Source organism: Salvelinus namaycush, chromosome 16 (assembly GCF_016432855.1).
Source record: "Salvelinus namaycush isolate Seneca chromosome 16, SaNama_1.0, whole genome shotgun sequence".
Classification (NCBI taxonomy): Eukaryota; Metazoa; Chordata; class Actinopteri; order Salmoniformes; family Salmonidae; genus Salvelinus; species Salvelinus namaycush.
The window spans coordinates 14,229,667-14,242,036 of record NC_052322.1 but is presented as its reverse complement, the minus strand read 5'-3'; the positions used below and the strand labels follow the sequence as shown (position 1 = coordinate 14,242,036).

The window sequence follows — 12,370 nt, the reverse complement described above, 5'->3', positions numbered from 1 at the left end:
AATGTTACAAGTTCCCTAGCGGGCTGGATCCAGTCAATACAATGTTACAAGTTCCCTAGCGGGCTGGACCCAGTCAATACAATGTTACAAGTTCCCTAGCGGGCTGGACCCAGTCAATACAATGTTGCAAGTTCCCTAGCGGGCTGGACCCAGTCAATAGAATGTTGCAAGTTCCCTAGCGGGCTGGACCCAGTCAATACAATGTTACAAGTTCCCTAGCGGGCTGGACCCAGTCAATACAATGTTACAAGTTCCCTAGCGGGCTGGACCCAGTCAATACAATGTTACAAGTTCCCTAGCGGGCTGGACCCAGTCAATACAATGTTACAAGTTCCCTAGCGGGCTGGACCCAGTCAATACAATGTTACAAGTTCCCTAGCGGGCTGGACCCAGTCAATACAATGTTACAAGTTCCCTAGCGGGCTGGACCCAGTCAATACAATGTTACAAGTTCCCTAGCGGGCTGGACCCAGTCAATACAATGTTACAAGTTCCATAGCGGGCTGGACCCAGTCAATACAATGTTGCAAGTTCCCTAGCGGGCTGGACCCAGTCAATACAATGTTACAAGTTCCCTAGCGGGCTGGACCCAGTCAATACAATGTTACAAGTTCCATAGCGGGCTGGACCCAGTCAATACAATGTTGCAAGTTCCATAGCGGGCTGGACCCAGTCAATACAATGTTGCAAGTTCCCTAGCGGGCTGGACCCAGTCAATACAATGTTACAAGTTCCCTAGCGGGCTGGACCCAGTCAATACAATGTTACAAGTTCCCTAGCGGGCTGGACCCAGTCAATACAATGTTACAAGTTCCCTAGCGGGCTGGACCCAGTCAATACAATGTTACAAGTTCCCTAGCGGGCTGGACCCAGTCAATACAATGTTACAAGTTCCATAGCGGGCTGGACCCAGTCAATACAATGTTGCAAGTTCCATAGCGGGCTGGACCCAGTCAATACAATGTTGCAAGTTCCCTAGCGGGCTGGACCCAGTCAATACAATGTTACAAGTTCCCTAGCGGGCTGGACCCAGTCAATACAATGTTACAAGTTCCCTAGCGGGCTGGACCCAGTCAATACAATGTTACAAGTTCCCTAGCGGGCTGGACCCAGTCAATACAATGTTACAAGTTACATAGCGGGCTGGACCCAGTCAATACAATGTTGCAAGTTCCATAGCGGGCTGGACCCAGTCAATACAATGTTGCAAGTTCCCTAGCGGGCTGGACCCAGTCAATACAATGTTACAAGTTCCCTAGCGGGCTGGACCCAGTCAATACAATGTTACAAGTTCCCTAGCGGGCTGGACCCAGTCAATACAATGTTGCAAGTTCCCTAGCGGGCTGGACCCAGTCAATACAATGTTACAAGTTCCCTAGCGGGCTGGACCCAGTCAATACAATGTTACAAGTTCCCTAGCGGGCTGGACCCAGTCAATACAATGTTACAAGTTCCCTAGCGGGCTGGACCCAGTCAATACAATGTTACAAGTTCCCTAGCGGGCTGGACCCAGTCAATACAATGTTACAAGTTCCCTAGCGGGCTGGACCCAGTCAATACAATGTTACAAGTTCCATAGCGGGCTGGACCCAGTCAATACAATGTTGCAAGTTCCCTAGCGGGCTGGACCCAGTCAATACAATGTTACAAGTTCCCTAGCGGGCTGGACCCAGTCAATACAATGTTACAAGTTCCATAGCGGGCTGGACCCAGTCAATACAATGTTGCAAGTTCCATAGCGGGCTGGACCCAGTCAATACAATGTTGCAAGTTCCCTAGCGGGCTGGACCCAGTCAATACAATGTTACAAGTTCCCTAGCGGGCTGGACCCAGTCAATACAATGTTACAAGTTCCCTAGCGGGCTGGACCCAGTCAATACAATGTTACAAGTTCCCTAGCGGGCTGGACCCAGTCAATACAATGTTACAAGTTCCATAGCGGGCTGGACCCAGTCAATACAATGTTGCAAGTTCCATAGCGGGCTGGACCCAGTCAATACAATGTTGCAAGTTCCCTAGCGGGCTGGACCCAGTCAATACAATGTTGCAAGTTTGCTAAGGAAAGCTCAAGACAGACAGAGCGAGGCAGACAGAGACATAGGCAGACAGAGACAGAGGCAGACAGAGTAGAGAGATGAATGCCATTGAAAGAACCTGAACCAACTGTCATTAGTTTATACCAGCTGGGATAAGATTTTATTTTCATATTTACCACTGTAGCAGGACAAAATTACATTTTAACCAAATAGGAGAATTGTTCAATTGGAGACCCCCCCCCCCCCCCCCCCCAACGTTTGCATTAATGGGAGCTCATGTCTCATTTGGGGGGGGGGGGGCTAAGCCCTCCCTGACCCCCTGTAATTGGGACACTGGATAGCATACTGTCCTGATGTGGCCCTTTCTTCGGTGTAGATCGTGGTTTCCCCCCATCCTCCTCTCTCTCTCTCTCCTAACCCAGGTTTTATTATCTCAGGTCATAAATTCCTGGCAGAGACTCTCTCCCCCTGGTCATGCAGAAAGAGACGGAGAGAGCACAGAGAGAGAACAAAGGACTTCTCTTGGCCAAATTCTTAAATTCCCAAAATGGGAGAATTAAACAATATTTCTACTTTTGAGAATGTCGGAGTGGTCCACGGACACTTAAGGGACAGTTATGACGAGTGTGTTTCATTTGGTGATCTCATGAAGGACAGGAAACACACATAACGGTATCTCTTAAAGTGTACATTTCCCAGCTGTCAGGATTACATCTAAATACTGTGAAACGTATGTGATTAAACATGAAAACATTTGAGAAAAGATGTAATTGATATTAACCTTCTAAATGAGAGTATGGATTTTCATATAAAGATTAACTAGTCAATGGCCATACCCCCGTGAACCCAGACATCACATTAGGCGTCATAGAACCACCCGTTCTTCGACAGAGGATAAAACCCACTCCTGAAGAAATTCACACCAAAACATGCCGGGTGACGCTGGTGTGTGAAGTTGTTTAAACTACAACATGCCAAAGAGACCCACGGTAAGCCGGACGTCTCGAATGGTTAAGACCACGCAAACCATAAGACTAGAAAACCATCTCACGTGGAGCATTGGCTACATGTCTGGAAATAGTTCAACTCTGAGACTATCGATTCACTACAGAAGGAGCAAATTCAAGACGACACTAATTACTAGTCTGCAGCGAGAAATGACGTACACCTAGAACAAGAATACCGACAAACGCCGAAGCATCTATTCTATGAGAACATTTTTGAATGGTACTCTGAAGTAACCATTCTAACCACCTATAACCACGAAAGACTTTGTGACTTCAATGAAAGTTAACTAGAGACTCTGATGAACCCTACAGGACGATCGAGGATTCAAACAGAGTAGACAATAACGAGCGTAAATATATATACACATTGCAATTATTCTCGAATGAGTGGCCGTTCATGTGCAAAGGATTAGCATTTCAATGAATATAATTATAGGACTGTGTAATGAATCCATTTAGTCTTTCCCGCTCTTTCTCAGTCCCACCCCTTTCCTTTTGTCTACCAAGACGTCATATCGGCTTAGCCCACTAGGGACTTTTCAATCATTGTTAGTAACCAATATTTACTGTTTGTTATGTATGTGATTATTTAGTTAGTAAATAAATAATTAAGCCAATTTGTATATCGCTGATTCATAATTTATGCTGGGGTTCGTGCAGATAACCAAGAATTTTACGAAGTTTGGAAAGAGACTAACAAGGTAATAATACATTAAACGAGAATGACTAATCGATCAGATATTAAAATATCTGAAGAGTTATATTTGGAAAATTCTAGCTCTGTAAATCAACATTTTCCGTGGAGCCCTGACTTCCTAGTTAATTAAGTTTACATGATTAGTTTAATCACGTAATAATAATAATTAACCATAGAGAATTGATTTGATAAAATAAGTCTTCACATTCAATGATAGTAAAGACACGACCATACAGCTGAATGGGCCTGTCTGTTAGCATCCCGAAAACAGAGGTCCTATGTCAAAGGTCATCTGATGCGTCACCTGAATCACCCGCGTTCTCCATCTCAGACTCCTCCCTGGCCATTGTACCACACCTTAAATACCTTGGAAGCATCCACTCGGGAAGACTGCAACATCGACCAGGATATCCACAATCGGATCAAACAGGCCTCATCCTCATTTAGACGGCTAAGGAAAAGGGTTTTCAACAACAGCAACCTGCACCTACCCACCAAAGTTGCAGTGTACCAGGCAGTGTGTGTATCTTCACTCCTTCACGTATCTTCACGTGCTTCTACACCTGCATTGCTTGCTGTTTGGGGTTTTAGGCTGGGTTTCTGTACAGCACTTCGAGATATTAGCTGATGTACGAAGGGCTATATAAATAAATTTGATTTGATTTGATATAGATGTGAAACATGGGCAGTCTACGGCCAACACTTAAAACAACTGGCGTCCTTTCACATAAAATGCCTCCAACACATTTTAAAAGTGACCTGGCAGGACAGTGTTCCGCACTCAGAGATCCTCCAGAGAACCAACTGGAAGAGCATTGAGGCGTCCCTCACACGCAACCAGCTTAGATAGCTCGGCCATGCCATCGGATGCCAGAGGACCGCCTGTTGCGAAAGACGCTGTACGGACAGCTACAACTGGGCCGTCGCTCTGCAGGTGGGCAGGAAAAAGCAGGCTAAAGGACCAACCGAAGACATCACTATAGTAGTGTGGGATGAACCCTGCCTCCCTCCAGACTGTTGCTGCGACCCTTCCACCTGGCGCGGCCTCTGCCACAAGGAGTGCTGTTGGCCGATGAAAAAAGGACTGAATGTCGCCTGGCGAAGCCACAGAGAAGACATATGACCACGCCTGCTCCGGCCTCAACGGGACAGGCCTTTGTGTGCTCTGTCTGTGGCAGACTGTGTGCATCCCGCATCGGATTATACAGTCATCAGTGAACACACAAGCTGTAGTGGAAGTCAGTGTGTGTGTGTGTGTGTTTCGGTTAGCGGACTCACCTCACTAGCAAAGTCCGAGTCAGGGGTGGTCTGCTGGGGTCGGGTGGGTACAGGTTTGGGGGCTCCACTCACTCCCCCAGGGGTCACCTCTGATGAGATACCCCCATCTCCGTGGCCTGACCCTGGGCTTAGGGGGTGAGGAGATACGGGGCTGGTAGGAGAGGCATCCTCATTTAAATACAGCACCTATATCAGGAGAGAGAAGAGAGGGAGATACTTAGTCCGAGACACATTTTAGGACAGGTTATGCCATGGCATCACTGTGTGTGTGTGTGTTCCATGTGTGTGTTTGTAGGTGTGTGTGTGTGTGTGTGTATGTGTGCGTACTCATGCCTGCATGCGTGTGTGTGTGTATATGTGTGCGTACTCATGCCTGCATGCACGCGTGTGTGTTTGCATGCTGCGTGTGCCTGTGTGGGTTTTCTGTGTGCGCGCTGTGGTTCCCGTGCGTGCTTTCCTGCATTTGTGTGCGTGCTCCCCACCCACCCTCAGAACAGCGTTGATATAGATGCGGCTGGCCTGGCCAGAGTTGTCCAGCTGAAACCACTGATCCATGCTGAGGTCAGGACTAGCCAGCAGACGGGACAGAGGGATGGACAGACTGCCCAGAGACAGAGCCCGGTCATCATCCTTCACCTGGGAGAGAGGGAGGAAGAGAGAGGGGGAGGAGGAGGAGGAGGAGGAGAGAGGCAGATGAGGAGGAGGTTGGGTGTTTGACAGAGAAAAGGTAAAAAGATGTGTGGATATGATTGACAGGTGGATAAGGGCGGATAAGGATTGATATTCTACAACAGTGGTGTGTGTCTGTGACATCTGCAGTAAACGAGGATCCACTCGTAACCACTGTGACTGTTAAGCCAACATTACGAGAGACAGATGGATAGAGAGAGAGACAGAGATGGATAGAGAGAGAGAAAGAGAGAGAGAAAGAGATGGAAAGAGAGAGAGAGATGGAAAGAGAGAAAGAGAGAGAGAAAGAGATGGAAAGGGAGAGAGAGAGATGGAAAGAGAGAGACAGAGATGGAAAGAGAGAGACAAGAGATTGATAGAGAAAGACAGAGATTGATAGAGAGAAAATAGGCTTGTGGATATCTTATTACCTGAATATCAATTTCCTGTTTGCGAGGGTCCTGGATGTAGAATGTGAAGGCAACTTCCCACACTGGGTCAGTGGTAAGATAACAAGTCTAGGAACCATAGGGGAGAGGATACAAGTGATGGAACATGAGAGAAATACACTAACCTATACACCATAGTTATTAAGACCTTCTGAGGGCCTATGGGGGTGAATTCCTACCTTACTCTCCTTGGTTGTGTCTTCTACGGACAGCTGCACCATGGGGCTGGGGTCCTTGTTACCCTTTTTCATCTGAAGCCCATCAACATATAATACAGATGTGACACACACCAACAGCCAGCCACAGGGGACATAATGAAGCTTTTGCTATTGTCACAGCTAATGGGGGGGTCAGAATAGACAAAGACCGCGGCACTGCCGCCCAGAGCATCAGTCAGTCAGTCTGTACTCACAGGCAGGTCTTGAGCCCGGTCCAGATAGACAGCCAGGATGGCTGCAGAAGGAGGGTCTGCTGTCTTACAGGTCATATTCTGGTTCCTCTGGATAACCTGATCACAGGGGAAGACAGGGCTTTAGTGGTCCATCACCATGACTACAGTTTAAATGCTGAAGGCGTAATGAGATTTCTATCCAACTTGCAATGGCAATGTTTACAAACTACATCACAAACACTCCTTATTCTAAAACTGTGAGGGGAGTCTACCCAAAACCATGCAAGCATTTTATTTGACCATGGGAACATAGTAGTGATACAGTAATGAAGTGGGCACCTCATTGAGTCGGTCAGCAGAGGACAGCAGAGAGAGCCACTCCAGACGGAGGTGAACACTGCCAGATGGTACATCCTTCAGACTAAACCACTAGTAGAAAAAGAGAGGGGGGTTTAAAGAGAACTTCAGACTGAACCAATGAGTGTTGAAGAGGGGGGTGAGTGCTTGAAGTGGAACGACAAAGATACTCATTCTAGGTGGTGGTAACCATTTACATTTTAAAGTACCGGTGTTTAGAGCAAATATTCTAGAATAGCCGGTACTCAAGCAGTAGACAATATGAGGTGGCGATTCTCTGAACTGGTGTGCACTGGCACAATTCAAACACTAGGGGGGTCACGTTATTGTAGTGAGATGGTGGTGAGCCCAGAGAGCCAGAAGGAGATCAGGAGGAGGGAGGCACACGGGGTCTGCGTGACACCTGCTGCTTAAACGGGATTACCAGATTCAACCGTAATTCATCTACAGCCGTGTCTTAAGGGCAGCCTTAATTCCAACTTATTCCAGATTTTACTATCTTATACGAGATACGGACAATAGCTGGTAGAGAGGGATATACAGTATACCTCAGTTAAAATCCTCATTGACTGGAGCTACTTCTAAATAGTGAAAGTCAATGACTGTTTGCTGAACCTATACTATTGTGACGTCAGACTTACTTTCAATATTAAGTAAATAAGATGAAAAACTAAAGCAGATAGCCATTAGCACTTGTAACTCACCTCATCTAGAACTCTGGCCTTGTGTACGATATCTAGATCCATCTTGACCCTGAGAGAGAGAGAGAGAGAGAGAGAGAGAGAGAGAGAGAGAGAGAGAGAGAGAGAGAGAGAGGAAGGAACATGTATATCTACATTACATCTACAGCGCATTACAACGTAACACAAGTGCATTTGTAACTGCGATGGAGATGGTGTTACAGAGAAATACAGAGAAACTGCGAGGGAGTGACGACGATGCTACCTGCCCAGGAAGTCATCCTGGTTCTGGTCTTTATCAAACACCTCCACCTCCAACTCCTGACCCGGCACTTCATGGACAATCACCTGACACACACACGCACAGTATAAAACACATGTACACACGTAAACACGACACCAGATGACACCGTGGCAACAGTAACAGCAAACAACACGACAGACTGAATGTATATGTAGCAGAAAAGCTGTATAAAAAAAAAATACACATTTATTTGTCCTCCGATGGAGTTGGTTAATAAAGAATGTAATTTCTTTAAAAATACAATATGACAGACACATGCGAATAGGATCAATTGAAAATATCCAAAAAGGTCCCATGTTTGATAACTACATTATTGCAAAGCTATATAGCAGCAAATATAAGGCATCTGTGTTTCTCTCAACAGCCCTGAAGTCCATGCTGCTATCAGACATACTCTGCACCTTGTGCAAGACTGTTCATTTCTTATGATACAGCAGAGGAAACAAGTACCAGATCAAACTAGATAAACAAAACCATCTCTATAGAAACCAAGGCCAGAGCTTCCCCTTTTCTTCGTTGCACAAAGCAGAATACGCTGCCTGTTTGGTCAAAACACTCTGCGAGGTAGTGCACTATTTAGGGAATAGGGTGCCATTTTGGGTGCCATTTTGGGACGCACTTATAATATGCCGATCTGCTCCTACTACTGTAAATATTTCTGCGTGGTTCACTAAAGTGGTATTTCTGCAATATGCAGGCCTCCTTTTTTTGTGGGATTCTGCAGAGAGAAGCAGATAAAACAAACCAGGGGCACTGCGACATGCGACATTCTCTCTCATAGCAGGCTGCAGGTGGTGGAGGGACAGTGACTCCACTCTTAATGGACCGAGGCCTAAAAGCAGTGGCGTGCCGTGGGCCTGGGGCCTGGGCCTTCAGTGAGGTACTACACAGTCCCACCCGAATTAATCCACCTCTTATTACCATCATTATGATGCCATGGCTCTAGACACTATACATTTAGACAGAAACGCAGTATAACCAGGCGTTGCGTCACCTTGAAATTGACATTTTTGGGTAAACAGTGTTTACCCAAAAACATGACACAATCAATGAGTCTTTTCAATATTTCCCTTCACCTTTTCATTGTGCAGCTCCGTTGCCCTGCGCGCTTGTTCTTTGAGCTGTAGATCCACTCCGGTGTCCCCAAAAGTTTTCAAAAGCACCATTGCTTGTAAGTGCCCAGCCGTACTTTGGTGTCTCGTTGCTGCCTTGGTTAGACAACTCAAGTTTGCAAAGCCAGTGTGGCTCCAAACACCAAATCGATCACTTGCAAATAATAGGCATTCCCAGCAGTACAGTTTGCAGTGCTTCTCGGAGCCTGTGAGCCATTGACAGCGCTCGTAGTTGAAACTTTGAAAGTGGCGAGCGAACGAACCCCTTTCCCGCCTGTGACAGGCTTTGTGGCGTCGGGCGACCTCTCCTTACAATGTCTAACTTTTCTTGAAAAGTTCGTCTTGAGAATGGCGTTATAATTATATCCTCGACCAAATCGATATCTTCTCCTCCTTCCGCCATTGTGGGTTGAAAAAACAGCTTAGTAGTACGCGAATTAATTCGTTTATCAAATTCAGTTTCCTAGATCTGCATAGACCTGCCCATAGGACCTGCCTCTCAATATTGGTAATCCAATCAAAAGACGTGCACGCACTACGCCTGCTAGCTGGCTCCTGTGTAACACTGGAGCCAGCCAGCAGGCGTACAATAGCCAACTCTAAAGCTGATTGCTTGACACTAAATTTTCATTTCCATTCACTATAAGCTACAAGCGCCCGCACTGTTGATTCTGAAGGCCTGAGGGCAGATTTTAGACCCCTGGCAACACATGATGGCTGAATATGATTGGATAAAAGATCTAACATAAAGACCAGCCCTCCAAATCTCAACCTGGGGCTGGAAGCAGTGCAACCAAGAGGAAAGCTATGAAATGAAGAGTATAACTCTTACTCTGGGGAATAATTTAATACATATTTGTGGGAAAATATATTTAAAAAAAAATTATATTCTGATGATGTTTAGGCCAGCAGAGAAGGCCTTGCAGGCCCTGACGGCCCACCACTGCCTAAAAGAGATGTCACGCTCAGGGCTACAATCAGGTCACTACAGGGAGAAAGTCATTTACAATGGCGCTGTACAAGCAGTGGATGTCAACCCACTGGGCACAGACGTCGTTTCAACGTCTAGTTTTGATTTACAATGGGTCGAGTTGTCAACTAACATGAATTCAACGTGAAATCGAGAAGAAACGTCACCATGTCATTGGATTTAGGTTCGATTTGGTAAAATCCCCTTACATTGATTACTTTTTGCAAATCCAATCAGTTTCCCACGTTGATTCAACGTCACATTGAACATTGTTGCTGAAATGACGTGGAAACCAGTTTTCAACCAGTGGGAGGTCTCCTTTCTTAAGTTCAACACTGTTACAGTAATGTAGAAATCCTCCAATGTGCAGTGTTTTTGTGTTCTAATTTCATATTTTCATTTTGCTGACAATTTGCAATGTCCTCCTGAGTTGTCTTGAAAGGCACTTGAAGTAAGGAGGATCTAGTGTAACTATTTTTACTTGTTCAGTTAGTCTTTCACAGGGTTCCCAGCTGCAAGCCCCACCTCAATAACAGACACATTTAACAAGGCTCATAAATATGCAATAACTAATAATGAGCTGGGGGACCAGCAACGCTCTGCGGCAGCTCTGAGTGATGAATTCAGCTTTAGACAGTCTGTGGTGTTGTATTCCATCTATTCTCCCCGCTCTCACATCTCTGTAATAATTGGTCGGAGAACTATCCCAGCTGTGCCCCTCGAAACGGTGAATATTCATCTTTAGACAGTAATGTATCAGTTCCCCCCCCCCCCTCTCACCTTATACATCTCTGTCTTCTCTCTCACTCTCTCTGTCCGTCTTCCACTCTTTCTCAATCTTCTCTCTCTCTCGCTCTTTCCTCTCGTCACCTCAAACATCTCTCTCTCTCTCCGCTCTTGTCACCTCAAACATCTCTCTCTCTCCGCTCTTGTCACCTCAAACATCTCTCTCTCTCTCTCCGCTCTTGTCACCTCAAACATCTCTCTCTCTCTCCGCTCTTGTCACCTCAAACATCTCTCTCTCTCTCCGCTCTTGTCACCTCAAACATCTCTCTCTCTCTCCGCTCTTGTCACCTCAAACATCTCTCTCTCTCTCCGCTCTTGTCACCTCAAACATCTCTCTCTCTCTCTCACCTCATACATCTCTCTCCACTGTGGGTTGAGGTTGCTGTCCACGGTGTGTGATGTGAAGGTCTGGGTGCCCACACGCAGCACAGCGTACGGATCAGACTTCCCGTCTATTATCCCCTTAATGACCGTATCCTTGGCTGTCAGCTCCTCAGCCTCCAGCAGGTGGATACGCACCACTCCCTGACAGACCGACAGAGAGGCATGATTAACACAGAGTCTACCTTTTGCCGTTCACTGGTTCCACATTCTGCAGCTTTGCCCTGAGACATGGCTGTGAACTCCTACAGTCATATGTCTCAGTACAATCGGTGTTTATCTATGTCAATCATACAAGTAGGGTCAGTCAATCTGTTGTGTTTGGTAAATGCTTCAGTCAGTCTGAGTCTGACTCTCCAGGACAGGTGATTTAGTATTTCAGTGGTGTTACCCGTGGGAGAGGGGAGCGGAGCTGCGCAACGTGCAGGTTGGCCACCAGGGGGATAGTGAGGCGGTTGGGGAGGACCAGGTACGAGGCTATAGCATCCATTATCTTAGTGTCCGACATGGCACTGCAAATGAATGTAAGGGTGGCGTTGGGGACACACAGAGATGGGAAACAAACAAATAGACAAAGACTATATACTACTGCTGACAACATGAACATGCATCAAACATGATATCTTGGCACAAAGCGTCTCAGAGTAGGAGTGCTGATCTAGGATCAGTTTTGCAGTTTAGCTCATAATAAATAATATTATATGGACAGATGGAACCTGATTCTAAGTTAGCACTCCTACTATGAGACGCTTTGCGGGCTCTGGGTAATAGACAATAGGACCAACCAACGGCACCCGTTGAGTACGGATGTGGTTGAGGCAGGGGACGTTTCCTTGAAATCATTTTTAGCTAAATGTGATTTCTCAGTTCAGAGAATACAATTAAATAAGAATGACAGACTGTGTCATTAAACGTGTTGCCAGGAATCTTTGATATATGATGTTAGCAACTAAAGTTAACTAAAACATCACTGACAATTAATGATTTAATTGCAATATCAGACAATTAGCTACATATCTTATCCACACACAATGTGAGCAGGGACACTGACAGTGTCCTAGTAAAAATGTGCTACAACTATGGTCATTGACAATGGCCAATGACAATGACCGTAGTTTGGCAAGACAGTACAAACAGATTGGGGACCAGGCTACTTCCCCCTGAGGTGACACAAAGATAAAACACACCGCAAACACCATACTGCATCAATCAACAATGTCATATAAGTACTCCTTTGAGAAAGCCAGAAAGAG

At 46.0% G+C, this 12,370-nt stretch overlaps 1 protein-coding gene across 2 annotated transcripts in view; it reads right to left on the bottom strand.

Annotated features, from left to right (window-relative positions):
- LOC120061029 (extended synaptotagmin-1-like) overlaps nt 1–12,370 on the bottom strand; it is a 28,778-nt gene that overhangs the window by 9,439 nt on the left and 6,969 nt on the right. For both annotated transcript variants that reach the window (XM_039010518.1, XM_039010517.1), the window contains exons 8-17: nt 11,509–11,629; nt 11,085–11,261; nt 7,830–7,912; nt 7,589–7,637; nt 6,867–6,956; nt 6,549–6,644; nt 6,316–6,387; nt 6,119–6,205; nt 5,505–5,654; nt 5,019–5,204 (exon numbers count right to left, since the gene is read on the bottom strand). In XM_039010518.1, coding sequence (XP_038866446.1) covers nt 5,019–5,204; nt 5,505–5,654; nt 6,119–6,205; nt 6,316–6,387; nt 6,549–6,644; nt 6,867–6,956; nt 7,589–7,637; nt 7,830–7,912; nt 11,085–11,261; nt 11,509–11,629 — 1,111 coding nt within the window. The remainder of the gene's footprint in view (nt 1–5,018; nt 5,205–5,504; nt 5,655–6,118; nt 6,206–6,315; nt 6,388–6,548; nt 6,645–6,866; nt 6,957–7,588; nt 7,638–7,829; nt 7,913–11,084; nt 11,262–11,508; nt 11,630–12,370) is intronic.